At 42.7% G+C, this 15,244-nt stretch overlaps 2 protein-coding genes across 2 annotated transcripts; both read left to right on the top strand.

The window, feature by feature from the left end:
- Positions 1 to 3,123: 3,123 nt before the first annotated feature.
- Positions 3,124 to 6,716, top strand: smim13 (small integral membrane protein 13). Its single transcript, XM_004074134.4, has 2 exons — positions 3,124 to 3,569; positions 5,942 to 6,716. Exons 1-2 carry the CDS (start codon positions 3,494 to 3,496, stop codon positions 6,130 to 6,132), a joined length of 267 nt encoding a protein of 88 aa, XP_004074182.1. The 5' UTR covers positions 3,124 to 3,493; the 3' UTR covers positions 6,133 to 6,716.
- A 1,141-nt stretch (positions 6,717 to 7,857) lies between these two features.
- Positions 7,858 to 14,837, top strand: msto1 (misato 1, mitochondrial distribution and morphology regulator). Its single transcript, XM_004074133.4, has 12 exons — positions 7,858 to 8,019; positions 8,664 to 8,793; positions 8,863 to 8,932; positions 9,008 to 9,083; positions 9,151 to 9,326; positions 12,883 to 12,997; positions 13,066 to 13,200; positions 13,269 to 13,421; positions 13,492 to 13,802; positions 13,894 to 13,998; positions 14,069 to 14,178; positions 14,245 to 14,837. Exons 1-12 carry the CDS (start codon positions 7,936 to 7,938, stop codon positions 14,496 to 14,498), a joined length of 1,719 nt encoding a protein of 572 aa, XP_004074181.1. The 5' UTR covers positions 7,858 to 7,935; the 3' UTR covers positions 14,499 to 14,837.
- Positions 14,838 to 15,244: the final 407 nt, after the last annotated feature.

The raw sequence follows: 15,244 nt of genomic DNA, 5'->3' as shown, positions 1-15,244 counted from the left end.
GGTGAGTTTCTAATGAACTACTGCCGCTCTGCAGAAACTATGGCCTGGACAACAACACCATGAGTATCAAGGATTTCGTTCTAAACACGTTTTTTTTTCCAGGTTCTCTTATCTATAGGCCATAATAATCCAAATAACAAGAAATAAAGACGTAAAATTGTTTCCTCTACGTTTAATTTTTTTGCAGAAAATACAAGTTCGCACTTTCTGAAATGTCATAAAAAAGGTTCATAATGTTCTCACTTGTCGAGAGAAAACTGCTCATAGCAACAAAACCATGAGATGTAATAAAATTCCATCAACAAGCTCAATCCATGCACCGCCTGCAGCTTCAAAAGTCATTCAAATTCTTTGGTTCGAAACACAATTGCTAGCAGGCAGAGGTCCTGGTGTGACAAGTCATGTCAGAGAAGACGAACAGCAAGGGAGAACAAACGGAGGCGAAGCTCGAGCCGTGCTGAATTGGCGTGCTGCTGGGCTACTTGATCGTTTTCCAATCTTAACATAATGTCAGACAATAAAAGGGTGAAGCAGCTTTTTCTTTCACACCGGCTCCATTTGACCAGTATGCCCTCGGGTTTTTGGAACACCCAAAAACCTGCCTCAACTGGCTGCAATTTTGATTTATTGGTAGCTTATAAAAGGAACTAACTGTATCCCTGAAAACATTTTTAAAGGATTTCCTTGTTGAATAAGAACAACCGCCTTCTTTAGGAGAACAGATGTATATCTGTGATTTAAATCTACAGGTTGTTTGCATTAGACAGTACACTTTGTATTTGTTATTGCAATAAATTAAACATTTTCTAAATGAAACTGTTTAATTTTTTCAGATAAATGAGTTTGTTGGGTTTTTATTAAGCTGCCAGCACTGAGAAGGTTGCTGATTGCTGCAGTTTCTGGTAGATTCTGCTTCTACAATTGACCATGTACCATCAAGAAAATCCAACTTTGATTTTTGAGTTATTTACTTAAATTCTGTTTATCTTTTATACATATGTCATGGTTGGATTTGTCATTTTGTACTACTGAAATCTTTCCATCCATTTCTGAACCCACTGAGGGCTGCTGGAGCCAATCAGTTTGGCAAATGTGGGGTACACCTGATAGGTCCTGAGTATGTTGCAGGGCCACACAATCACATCACATGATGACTTTGAATCTTCAGTTAACCATGTAAGCATGTTTTTTTAGCCAGGATTTGAACCAGGACATTTATACTGTGAGGTGAAACCATCAACCACAATGCAACCGTGCGCCTCCCTTCTACTGAAAACTTTTGTTTATAGTTTCAAAGTAATTTTTGAAGTATTTTTGCTTGTTATCTTGCTTTCTTATATCGAACTCTTGTTCCTGCAAAAATAAGATTCTAAATCCTTGTTTTTTTCAAATCATATGTTAATTAAAAAAAATTTGGATGGAACAATTTAAAAAAGGATCATGACTGATTTTATGTGGGCTTTCTTTATAAAATCAATTTTTATTTAATCTTTTAAATCTTGGCTTTATTTATTCATAGTTGTTCAATTATGTGTATTGCTACACAAAAAAACAAACACATAAACATATTCTTAGAATGAATCAATGAATAACTTATGATGGACTCAAGGTCCAAATGACAAGACCATAAAAACAAACAGACAAAACCAGCATTCATTAATAGAGAGCATATAACAATGGTAAGAACAAAAGATATAAGAACCAGGAAAAACACAAATTATAAACTTAAAAACTAAAGGACCTTTTTTTGCTTATTGATCTGCGTAAATCTGTACAACTTCACTGTTGTCAGACATCAACAGGAACAGCAAGACAGGCTGCAACTCCAAACTGCACAGTAGGAGCGCCCCCTGGTGGCTTGTGCACACTACCCCGAATTTTATTTAATTATGTTTTTTTTTCCTTCCAAGAACTTAATTGATCACAACGAACCAATGCAAAACAGTGCAATACAATAACAAGAAAAGAACAAAGCTGGAGTTATCATTACATGTTACATGAAGATATTGAAACTGACGCACAGATCGCGTATTTTTAATCGCTTTCTTACTGTCCATATTTTATTGTCTTCATGCATTGTTTGACCTCATTGACAAAAGATAGAGAAATAAAAGGGTATGATTTGTAAATTTGGAGTTGTGAATGTTCCGTTTGCATAAAAATAATAAGAGATTAATTATATATAATTGCTCTGTTTTATTAGATGGACAGTGGGTGAGGCCAAACAGTGCATGTTCTAAGCAAAGGCAGATGTCTGAGTCTATGTGGCGGAAAATAAAGTTACAAACTTTAGACCAGAGTTTAGTAGAAAAGGGACATGACCAGAATAAATGTACAGTATCTTCAGGGTGCTCTAAACAAAAAGAGAAGGTTACATCAATGTATTTTTTGAATATTTGTAGGTATAGCCTGGATTGGTGGAATTTATGGATTAATTTGAAGGAGATTTATTTCATTTTATTGGTTAAAAGATATTTTCCTGGCAGATTCCAGATCTTTTCCCACTCTAATTGGTAAACTAGATAATTCCAATAAGGAACTATGTAGGGAATGGACACAAAATCCCTCTGAAAAAGTGAACGTATACGGCGATTTGTGTACGTGAAGAAGAGGAATAAATTTGGCCAATTTCTATTTAAGTTGGGTCAATTGGTAATGAAGTTGGACTCTGCAGTATGGTGAGCTTTTGAATAACACATTTAGGGATTGCTTTTAAGATAATGTTAAACTAAGTTTTTGGTATTTCAATGCTGTATATGAGGCAAAGTTCTCCATGTGACATAAGAAATCTGTTTGAGTCAAACAGTTGATGATGTTTTGAGTAAACCAAAATGGATAAAATAAAGATTCATGTCTGTTCATTACTACTGTTTTTTTTACCCCGTATTTATGCAATTACGTTCACAGTAGATTAATAACAGTGATCTCAAACAGAAGTTGGGGACTCAGTGGTTTAGTGACCTGTATGAATACATTTAAATATTTAAAATTTAATAATTTGCTATATACAAATGTACTATACAGTCACATAAATACATTAGTTAAAACACTCATATTGCATGTTCTTTTGAATGACTTTTTGTGAAATACAATATTAAACTCAATTTCCCACAAGTCCGTGAGAAACCGCGCATGCTCATTATGATTTCGGTGACGCTGCTATTGTTGTCTTTTGCCCGATTCCAGCTGATTCGTGTCGCTTGACAGCAGTGATGTAGCTCTCGGCGGCGGGACTGCAGCCTGCTACAACCAGCTACCCCCCGCCGCTGTTCCGTTACCGGGCTCCGGAGCTCCGTGAAGCCGCGGCGGCTCCGTTGTGAGCTAGCTGCTAAGTTTAGCGTCCGTGCTAGCCGCGCGTGAACTCAAACTGGTGTGACTGTGAGTGTGCGATGAGGAGCCGCCTTTCGTTGTTGGTGTCCCGGCCAGCCGAGTGACCCCACTCCGCCGGCGGACCCCGGTGTGCGCTGTGTGAGCGGAGGACGCGGCCGCTGAGATGTGGCAGAGCGTCGGCCTCACGCTGCTGGTCATCGTGGCCACGCTGGTCTGCGCGCTGCTCTTCATGCTGTTCGGTGAGTCTCCCGGGAACAAACGGTAGCACGACTCAGACTCAGAGTAGCTCATGCGGCTCCGGCTGATGATGATACCGATTCGGAAGCTAACGGCAGCTAGCTACGGTCCAAAAAGGCCGAACTGCTCCGGCTTAAGTTTGATATGTTACCTGCTGCTGTGCTGAGGAAGAGGAGGACGTTCTTCATCTCATAAACCACATTTATTCATGTTACGAAACTTTCCCTAAAATGTAAAAAAAAAAAAAAAACGTAATGAAGAGAAATACAGACGAACGTGAAAACAAAGTTTAAAGTTCAAGAAAAGGTTAAAGTTCATGAACAACCTTTCAAAATAAAACTAAAATCGAACAAGACCAATTATACCCTCAAAAAATGTGAAATGTGGCATTTTAACTTCTACAAAAAAAAGTATAGGCTATCTTGGTTATTAAATAAGTCACTAGGTGTTAGAAACTTTTCGCAACATTCCAGCAATAATCATCCTCAAATGAAATATTGCAAAACTATTACATTCCTGAGGGCAATGATTTAATGCTTAAAACTACAAACAATAAAATCATTTTTAAAATATTTATGTGTACATAAAATGACTTCCATGCACAGCAGACAAAGTTTTTTTACAATCAAAATGCTTTGAAACAACTCGTTTGCAAATATCCTGCGAATACAAAAATGGTGATGAAGGAAAAACCACGGAGCAGGAAGTCCTGTCCAGAGCGGATATGACCTCCATGTGGAGGCTTCACTGGATTTCAACAGCAAAGCCAGCAACAAGGTAGTTGAAGGAACTCAAACATCACATTGGGGCCAAGGTCACTCAGCGCGCACGCAGAGGAGCACGCCCGGCTGTTATCCTGCAGACCCGTCTTATCAGGCTGGTCGGGAGAGGACATCTCCGAGTGCTGGCTTTACTGAACCATGCTGCAGCCAAAGGAGCACAACTCGAGGGTCAAACCTGTTGGGGTTTGGATTGCCTACAGGAAGTGGACTCTAACCCCTCCCGTCTGAAGAAAGTGTCTCCTCCCTAACCTGGAGGGAGCATTCCACTTTTATTTTCTAGCTGACAGCCACAGCTTTAGAATTGGAGGCTCTGATTCCTATTTCTCACTTTTCAAACTCAGTGTCAAACTTAGAGGTCTGAAGAATCATGCTACGTTTACTCTGCCCTGGACAAAGCACGTTCAACCGACCCCTTCCAATGAAAAGTGAATGTAAACGTTTGTAAACGCTTCCGCGTTTAAAACTCTGGCGTTCAGGCATAGCTATGCAAGTTTTGGAGTCTGTCATCAGGCTCTACGTACAGAACATGCGGCCGTTGAAAGCACATTGAAAGTTAAACCAGTTGAACTTTGTCCAATCAGGGAGTTGGATTAGGCAGTGACCTATGGATGGTGTCCCTTTAAATAAGTCCCAACTGTTTGAAAATTGATAATGAAGGAGAAATTAATAATGGCCATTCGTGCCCGGCCAGTCTTGTATGACACCAAGTCTTTCATGTATCAGAACAGAGCTGGGAAAGAAAAAACCTGCAGTAAGAATTGCACCGCTTCAACATTTTTGCACCAAACCTCCTCCAACTGGAGGTGGCAGACATGTGCTAGTGTTGGGCAGTGAGAACGGTGTGAACACCATACGCTAAAAGCATTTTGACTGATCTGCATTTAGCGCCTTTTTGAATGTCCTTCAAATATTCAGTGTGTACGTAGCACCGCAGGTTTTGCAGAAGTAGTTTGCCAAAACTAACGCTCTTATTCTGAAATTCTTTCTATGAGACTCATGAACAGAAGCAGAAATACAAAGTCTTTTCCAATAACTGATAGATTTATTGACTGAATGACAATAAAAACGTCACACAGAATTATCAAACTCATAACAGAAATAGTGCAATACATAGATCAAAAAAACAAAAACAAAGATAGTTAAGTCACATTTTCTTAATTAAATCATTAACTAAAGTTAAGCGGAGCTTGATTTACTGCTTAAAAAGGAGTGGGAAGAAGCGATCTTATATAATCCCACCCCTACTGTGTTAATTCATTTGATAGTTTTACATAGTTCTTGTAATCCCGTTCTGATCAGATAGTTTCTTTTTAAGAAACAAAATCAGGTGCATATTGATGACTGATTATCTTCAGAAAACATTCATTCACGTTTTCAGTAAACAGTAATGGTAACCATTATGTAATAATCATTAATTATTATTACAACATATCATCACATAAAGCCAGTAATTATTTCTACACATTGCAGATCAACACAGTCTATTTTTTTTTTGGTTTTTGTTTTCAATTGATTTCCAGAAAATCCCCAGAAATCTGACAATTGTTTTCATTTTGACCCTTCGGCTGAAATCTCTTCTTGTCTCTTTCCAGGCTGGTATGTGGTCTGGCAGCTGTTCTTGTCCAAGTTCAAATTCCTGCGCGAGCTCCTCGGGGACGCCGGGACGCCTCAGGCCGAAACCGAACCGTCCGAGTCCAAGACCGATCGAGCAGGCGGTGGCCCGGCCCGCAGCCGGAACCGAGCTGCGCGCCAAAAACTGGCCTCGCTGGAGAACACGTCGTAGAGAAGCCGCCCACCATGACGGGCATCCCTCACTGATGCCACGCCACAGAAACGTGGACTGACTGTAGACGCCGCCCTTCCCATCCCCACTTTAATCTGACCAGGCAAACCTCCTGGTTTAAAGGGAAAAGCCATCAGAGCTGAGTGCGAGTGCAGATGAGGAAGAACCTCCACTGTTCACAGCCCAGCTGTTCTTCAAGAACACCACCAGTCCACTCTGAAACTTTGCCGACACTTTCCTGTAGAACAAAGTGCAATGAAAGGATCGTTCTCCAACACCCCCCCCCCCCCCCCCCCCCCCCCCCGCCGTCCACAAGGCGGGGAACCTGATGCCTCTGATGGGGTTTATCTGACCCTCCAATCCTGCCTCCTTTTTATAGATTTATTTTTTCCCCTTTAGGAGTCAGGAAGCTGCTCGTCGTAGCAACCAGGCCCTCCCGCATCAGCGTGTCTGATCTCCCCCTCGAACCCCACCCATCAGCAAGGATTGCTTTCTGTTTGTCCTCAATGATGTTTTAAATTCTGTGATTCAGAACTTCTGATCTGACTTTGAAGCTTCAGTTCAATAAACCACTGTGCCACAAACACTGTCTTCATGTTCACTGAACAGATGATTTCCTGGAGATCTCCAGACCTCTAAAGACCCCAAAACCTGCTTAAAGGTTATTTCACAAACATATTTCAGCTTTTATTTTGTAAATTTTAAGAGAAAAAAAGTATTTTAAAACATCTAAACATATCAGATTAAACATTATTTTCATTAAATAAAGGGCTAAACAGTCGGTCAGGACAAAAATGACCTTTTAATTTCCTAAAACTGGCAAATTATAATAACTTAATCTTCCATTCTTTAATATCAACTCAACATATTTAATCCTGAGCTTGAGCTTTAGACTGAAAAATTTAATTTAAAATTTCTCATTTCTTTATTTTCATTTGAACCAAATGCTTAAAGAACCTCTGTGTTGTAAGATCTGAAAAAAGGTCAAATCTTTTTGTTTAGGAATGCTTTTTAATATAAAAAGTTTGGGTTTTTTCACGTTTTGTTGATATTTTGAGTTGAGGTGACCTAATTTTTAGAAAGAGAACAATCTAAGAACGTTTTTTGTTTTATTTCAGTAAATTAAAAACAATGTATTAAGCAGCCATAAGTTTTTGATTTTTACAGGATAAAAACATTCTGTTTTTGATTGATTTAATTAATCATCAAATAAGTTCTTCAGTTAACATTATTCAGTACATGCTTAAATACATCAAAATGACTACAATATCTTTGGCAAGTTAAATTTGTATTTGTTCTATTAATGACACATTTAGAAAAGCTGGAACCAACTGAAGTAACAACAATTATAAATGTATTTAAATAATAAAAAAAATATTAGCTTCTTAAAAACAAACAGCAAATCAGATTTGGAGAAAAATGTTGAAAAGGTGAGAAGAGTTTCTCCACAGGAACATTTAGCATGTTTTAAAGGATTACTGTGAGGATGCCAAACATGTTTCCAGTTCTGTTAGAGTTGACAAACAATAATATATATTTTATTCAGTAGTACGTTATTTCAGTTACTTTTATACGTCTCTGTATAATTAATAACAGAGGATTTGCAACAGTTTAATTTATCTTTCATTATTATAAATGTATTCATCGCCAGAAGAGTTATTACAGAAAGGAGCACGCTTATCCAATCACATTCCTTTATACTGAAGCGCTCAACCAATAGGAAGCGGCCGTGCTCCCCGCGTGCTCTCCGTCCCACATGATGTCGCGCGTGTGAAGTTTCCTTCACCGCCGAGCCCCGCCACCATGAGCAGCCTTTGCCGGGAGGTCATCACTCTACAGCTCGGACATTTCTCCAACTTTGTCGGGACTCATTGGTGGAACCTGCAGGTGAGATGATGCACCATGCACGCGCTTATAAATGCGGTCGAAGGTGTTGTGGTCGAGAGGGGCGGAGCCTCATCCTGGGAGTGAATTTGCTGGTTAGTCTAATAAACAAATGGTTCACCGAGAGTCCCTGTTTTGGCCTCTGGACGATTAGGATGCGGATCTGTGTGACGCAGCGTTTTTTTTCAAATAAACTTTATTGACACAGACAGAAAACATTCTTAACACATGCTGCGTCATATAGATGATTTAATCAATGTTAGTTTTGATTTGCTTGTAGCCAGCTTAACACTCAGCTCTTTGGGTAACTAGTCTCTTTAAATCTGAACCGAGAACTTAGTTTGAGTGACAATTCCGAGCAGGAGATTGGTGAACCTCAGGTCTTCTGAAGATTCCTGAAAGAAAACCATCATTTTTTGAGATCATAGCATTAAAGGAGAAAAGATTTCTTGAAGATAGGGGAGGTGTGGAAACCCGGTTCACTCAGAAACCGGATTATCTGAGTTTTTAAACATATTCAAAATTCACAACCAAAACAAATGTTTTTCCACAGATTAAAACAGGAAGAAGGAAAACTGCTCATCTCACTAAAACTCCATCAAACACGATAGAAAATTTTCACATCCGGTGTTCCGGTTTTTCTACAGGATGCGTCCTTGTCCTACGATCCAGAGTCTCCGCCTGCTGAGATCCGGAGCGATGTGGTGTTCCGGGAAGGCCAGACTCCAGCTGGACACGTGACGTACACTCCAAGGCTCATCGCCATGGATCTTAAAGGTCATTTACATTGGGGGGGGGGGCGGCCGGCCCCCCTGCAGCACCTCTGACCTGAAGCTCTCTGTGCAGGAAGTCTTCAAACTCTGCGGCAGGAGGGATGTCTGTACGACGCCGGAGAAGACGCCTCTGCGCTCACCTGGTAAACGGCAGCACCTGCTTTTATTTTTTGCCGTCCTCTAAAGTGTTTGGGACTCAAACGTTCCTTCATCTTCAGGGAGGGGAGCTTGGTGACCCACAAGGAAAGTCCTTCAGAAAAAAACTCCTTCCTGAAAGATCTGGACCAGCTGGACGTGAGTGATCATGCTGACAGAAGCTGTTCTATTTGCCGTCCCGCTGACCTTTTTTGTTTGTTTTTAGTCGCCACCCCGAAAGTCAAGTAAAAACAGTGGGAGGGCGGACACGGTGAACAGTCAGCTGAACCGCATCCAGAGGAGCTACAGGCTGGAGGGCAGCGTCCGGGTCTGGTCCGACTTTCTGAGGATCCACCTGCACCCGCGCACCGTCGCCGTCATCCACCAGTACAACCACGACGGGTAAAGCCACGCCTCCGCAGCTTCGGTTTGCCAGATGCTCTCCAGACGCTCACAAGGGTCCTTGTTAACATTGATTAACGGTGTTGAGGAACCTTGGCGTGTCCGGTATGAGAGGCCGCCTGAGAGATAATTCAAACTTCATACTCACAGATACCATCATGCGCTCACACACATACCACTACAGTCTTACTCACACAACAGTATACTCTCATTTGCACAATCACACTCTCATACAAACACTGCTATACTCTCATACAGAGGGTAGTCTTTGAGCTGCAAATCAAATTCATGCACACGCACAACTATTCTTTGTTACAAATACAATTATTTTTTACTTACAAATTATATTATACTCTTATGCATATTCCATAGTTTTCTAAATAGTGCTAGGAAGGTGTTTAAAAGACTATAACTGTCTCAATAAAATACAATGATTGTGCATTCACAAAAGTTTGATATGTGAGGGAATAGTACTATATGTGGGAGAGCATGACTGAAAAGGAAGTAATTGATCAAACAGGGAGGAATCTTAAATTATCATTATCTTATTGGTTATGTTTAAAAACATACCTCCAAAGTTAGCTAGCACTAGCTAACTTTACAGCTTTATCTGACCAGTGATAAACAACTATGGCATACTTACTTCTTTTTCTTATTCTTCTTCACGGGCAGGTTTTTTTGGGGGCAAGTAAATGGTAATGAAGCTGACATTACTATATGTTTTACTCATGCCCTAAGATGTGTTCAGGAAATTATGAGAGGAACTGACAACGTTGGACATAAAAGCATGCTAATGAACAGATCATTCTTCGAGCTTACTGGATATGGACGGACAATTTCTATATTTCTCTCAATTAGTCAGCAGTCAGGTAGCAATCCAAGTGTAGGTGTTCTGGATGAGCTGCTTGAAATGTTTTTCTTCCATAATAAATTCCTATGAAAGTTTTATTTCATAGTTTTATTTTATTTTGATTTCGAGGTCCATCTCCCGAAATGCTGTTGTGTCTGATACCGTGGTGAGGTCACATGGTTGACGCGGAGTCTAGCTTCGGAGGACATGCTGCTGGCGCTCCCTGATGCACCTGCTCTAAAAATCCGCCGCATTTCTTGCTCAACTGCCTCATTAGAAAAAGCCCCTGTGGATGGCGGCTGCCGACTTTGTTCCAACATTTCAGACATTGTAGAGGCAACAGTTGTGGTGTTTAGGATGTTATTTAGCAATATATAGCCTCACTAAGACGTTCCCGATCCGCCATTCTCCAATTTTTCAAAGAAGGGCGTGTCAGGTCCATCATTTTGCGCCACTTGAAAAATAACCAATAACAAGCAGAGAATTTAGTTCTATGTCCGTTTTCATCAAAACAACTTCCGTTTCAATCAAACTCTCTTACATGTGCAATTCTTCTTCTTCTCATACCATATCAAGTTGTTTTGCATTCACATTTATTTTGTCACTTCCATATTACATAAGTATGTTTGTATGTGCAAAATGATACTGTGGAACATGATAAAGTATTGAAGTCTCTGTGAGCATGTATGAATGTAAATACAAGAAGATATGACTGTGCTTATAAGACAGTATATAAATACTTATGAGAGAGTACACCAATATTTATATAAGAGTATGATTAGGCGAGCAACAGAGTATGGAAGTATATGAGAGAGAGTATACTGTTGTGTGAGTAAGACTGTAGTGTTATGTGTGTGAGCGTATGATGGTATCTGTGAGTATGAGGCCTCAGGAGGCCTCTCATAGGCTACGTTCACACTGCAGGGCTTAATGCTCAATTCGGATTTTTTGAAAAAAATCGGATTTGTTTGCTAGACCGTTCACATTTCCAAGTAAATCCGAACTTTTGTGATCTCCAGTGTGACCGTGACACGACCCAAACGAGACCCGCATGCGCAGAAGCCAGAAGAATACTCAACGGTGAACGACGTCACTTGTTTGCGGAGCAGATGTCAACAACAGTGTTGTCAAAAGCGGAGCTCTTTTTGTAATATTAAATTTATTTTCACGAAGGAGCAGCACAATTACAATCTTCTCATTTTAAGAAGGCAATGGAGTTGGGATCGTCTGTACCCACTGTTGTGGAATGGAAATGTGTATGTGTTGGAGCCGCTCGCCCGCGTGTGTGCAAGCGCGTGCCGCGATAGAGAATGGGGGGGGGGGGGGGGGCAGTGTGTGCGCGCATTCATGTTGTGTGTTACGGAGGACGGTAATAAAAGAAGGTTTCCCCCAGAATAAATGCTATGGACTCTTTATTAACCCGTTCTGGAGAATCTAAGGATCAGAACAGAGAGGAGGAGGAGGATCGCCTCGGGTCCCCCACGCTTGAGCACGGTCAAAGGGGAGAAAGAAAGAAAAGTTATCGCGGGAAAGGTTCAACACCACGCTCTGCCATTTATCTGGAAATTTTTTCAAAAACCGCCCAGTTGCGATCAGAGCCCTGGAGTTTTGCCTGAAAAGAGCGATCAGCCCAAATATTAATCCAATCGGGGATCTCGCTTCCCTTCCACTGACTGATCTCAGCAGCATCGTCCACCATGGTTGATGTTTACGTTCTCGTTCCTGCCTACTTTAACGCAAAATGATGACGTTTGTTGCGTGTCGATGACGTACAGTTCGGAATCAAGTCGCCTGGCCGGTCAGACAGCGGTTGCAATTGAAAAGAACGGCTACAATTCGGAATCAGGACGGCAAATCCACGGGGCCTGGGTCGCAATTGAAAAGATCGGATCTGTGTCATTCAGACTGTCATGAAAAGATCGGAATTGGGCCGCTTAGGGGCAAAAAATTCGGAATTGGGTCGTTTCAGCCTGCAGTGTGAACGTAGCCATAGTCTGTAGTTCCATCTAAAACTACGGACACACTAGGCATTGGACACACAGGCAAGACTATTAATTTCTCCTCCGTGACGATTTTCAAACAGCTGGTACTTCCATGAATTAAAAAGGACGCCATCCTTTGGTCACTTTCAAATCAGAGTCCCTGAGTGTTCAATGGCCATGCGATTTGAATGTAGACCCTGAAAATGGTCGTAGAAACGTGCGTCATTTTGAACGCTGAAACTTGAAACACGGTTTTTGTTTGTTTACGTACTTTTCATAGAACGCACGTTGCCTGAGGGTTCAGGTGTGAATGTAGTTTAACACAGGAGCAGAAAGACGCTGAAACCAAAGACGCAACAGAAATGTAAGGACGTTGAAGAGACATCACTGTTGAAGTGGGCGGAGACAAGTTCTGTTCTTACGGCCGCATCACTTCAGACTTCACTTCCTCTGAGTGACATCAGAGATGACTGGTCCAATGACCTCACTACCGGGCTGTGAAAGTGTCGTGAATGCATTGCGTGATCATTGTGTTTCATGTTTTCACGCAGGCGTTTATGTATAGATACCATCCTGCAGGTGGCTTAAAGAGTTTCCGACGTTTGCGTTAGCAATGTCTCGTAAGTCGCAAACTTTTTTCTGCGTAGAGCCCCTTTAGGAATGAAACTGCCGACCTTTCGAGGTTGACCGGACAGAACTGAGGAAGTTCTGTTGCCTCATGCAGGGAGGCGCACCGTCTGGAGGCGTTCGGTCAAGGAGAGTCTGTCCTGCAGGGGGCGCTGCTGGAGGAGCTGGAGGACAGGCTGCACTTCTTTGTGGAGGAGTGTGACTATCTGCAGGTAACATGCCCCCCTCCCCCTCTCCCGAATCCCTTGTCTCAAGTCTCATGGTTGTGTTTGGGTTTCAGGGCTTCCAGATTCTGTGTGATTTAGGCAACGGCTTCACGGGTCTGGGGTCCAAAGTCACAGAGCTGCTGCAGGACTCCTATGGGGGGAGGGGCATTCTGAGCTGGGGGCTGGTGCCGGGTGCCCCTGCTCATTCGGTGAGTGAGGTTTGTTGGGATGCAGCTAGTTTAGGGTAATGCGGTTCTGAAGTTTGTCTGTGGTCCAGAGTCCGGTGAAGGACCTGTACCGCCTGTTGAACTGCACCCTGGGAATCCTCCACATGGCCACCAACAGCTCGCTGTTCTGCCCGCTGAGCCTGCGGGGCAGTTTGGGAAGAGTTCCCGCCCCACCTCCTGAGTTCCCCCACCTCTACTTTGACGTGAGTCTCCTCCTGCTTCTCCTTCAGCTGCACTGGTTGGTGTTCAAGTCCCGGTTCTCCGCCTCCACAGCCCTCCCTGTGGTTCCACTCCAGCGCCGTCCTCGCTCTGGCGCTGGATTCACTCACGGTTCCGTACCGGCTGAGGAACAACAGCCCCACCATGTGGCAGGTGGCCGACTCGCTGGTAGTTTCAGGGAGGAAGGTGGTGTCTGCGTATGGCGCCGTCCCGTTTCCCATGATGCATGGCTCCTCGCTGCCTGACGCCCTGAGTGCCTGTGCTGAGGGGTTGCCATGGAAACCTCTGTCAACCTGCCCGGAGAGGGGCCGATGTTACGGACAGTGGGTGACCCTGAGAGGATTCGAAGGCCAGAAACTCATCAGGTGTGAAGATTTTCCAAACTCTGACATAATAAAAATAATAATAAAATTCCAGACCAGCATGACCCAAGCTCCTCCTTTGTTTCTCCTCCAGCCATCTTCCTGCGGGGGCGCAGCCGCCCACCCCGCTTCACGGTCACCACAGCGGGGAGGACGTCCTGGCTGCTTACCTCACGTCCTTCTACCCCTCGACTCCTCTGTGAGTGTCCTCCCATGTTCTGACCTTTAGCCCCTCCTCTGTGTTTACGTTCTCCTCCTCGCTCCTGCAGGGCGCTGCAGTTGGTGTCTGCTCCTTCTCAGCTGATGCAACCCTTCCCGCAGATCTTCAGCTCCTCCCTAAACGCTCAAGGTTTTTTGCAGAGCCTGCAACAGCCGCACGGTGAGCATCTCCCGTCGCTGAGCTTGTGACATCATCGGAGCACCTGTAACCCCCTCTTCTCTGCAGCCCCGCCTCCCGCTGTTGCATCAGCACCCGTCTTGACATCTCTCCAGTCGGGGTCTGCTCTCGACTCTTGGCTTTCTGAGTTTCACCAAGCCGCCAGAGGCGTTGACGTGCGCCGCGTGGCCCCCAGCTTCTTCTCCCAGGGACCAGAAATGGCCGATTATGAGGAGGCGCTGGAGCAGCTGCACCTGCTGGCACGCCGTTACCGAGACGACAGTGGAGGCAGGACACAGTCTTCATCAGAGGATGAAGATTGAGGGCTTTGTGATGAAGAGGCTTACACATCCTTGGCCTGCAGGAATGAATCCAGCTTCAAACATTTGGAAACCACCACGAGCTCCTGGGCTGCAATTCTAGATTTGTCCAGGAGAGGGCACCAATGCCAACAGAAAAGTCAGCAGCTGTCTTGATAAAAGATAAAATAATCAAACTGAAGAGACTAGCTGCCTGCTTTTCTTTAGCTTTAAAGAGGGGAAAAAAGTTAGCAACAGTAAACTTAAAGCTTTGAGACTGAAGATATGCTTTCTCTCAATTATTTTTTTTTTACATTTGTATTTACTGGAGTTTTTTTTATTTAAACAAAATAATATGCCGATTCCTTTTTTTATGTATGATTTATTTATACATTTTTCAAAATAAGAAAATAAAAAAGAAAATTCAAAATCACAATTACAAAGAAAGAAAATATGGGAAAAAAATGTACACAAATGAATGAATAAAATCATACAAACATACTGTGCTACCAATCTATGACCAGCAGAGACACTGCAAACCTCATACCTGTTGATGTATTTGAAAGTTTACTGGGTCGTTTCTAAGGTCAAGGACATGACATGCTCTAAGTAAGGTGACCAAATTTCAGAGAATTTAGATCCAGTACCATTAACCCTCGATTTCATGTTATCTATGGACACCAGTGAAGATCACAAATCATTAAAGAAAAAAGGTTCAGCGCACTGTGTAACCCTTGTGCTATCCTAGGCACTTTAACATTGGGAGTGGG

The sequence above is a fragment of the Oryzias latipes genome, chromosome 11, assembly GCF_002234675.1.
Source record: "Oryzias latipes chromosome 11, ASM223467v1".
NCBI lineage: Eukaryota > Metazoa > Chordata > Actinopteri > Beloniformes > Adrianichthyidae > Oryzias > Oryzias latipes.
Note: the sequence above shows the minus strand (reverse complement) of the source record. Positions and strands in the feature narration are given on the sequence as shown.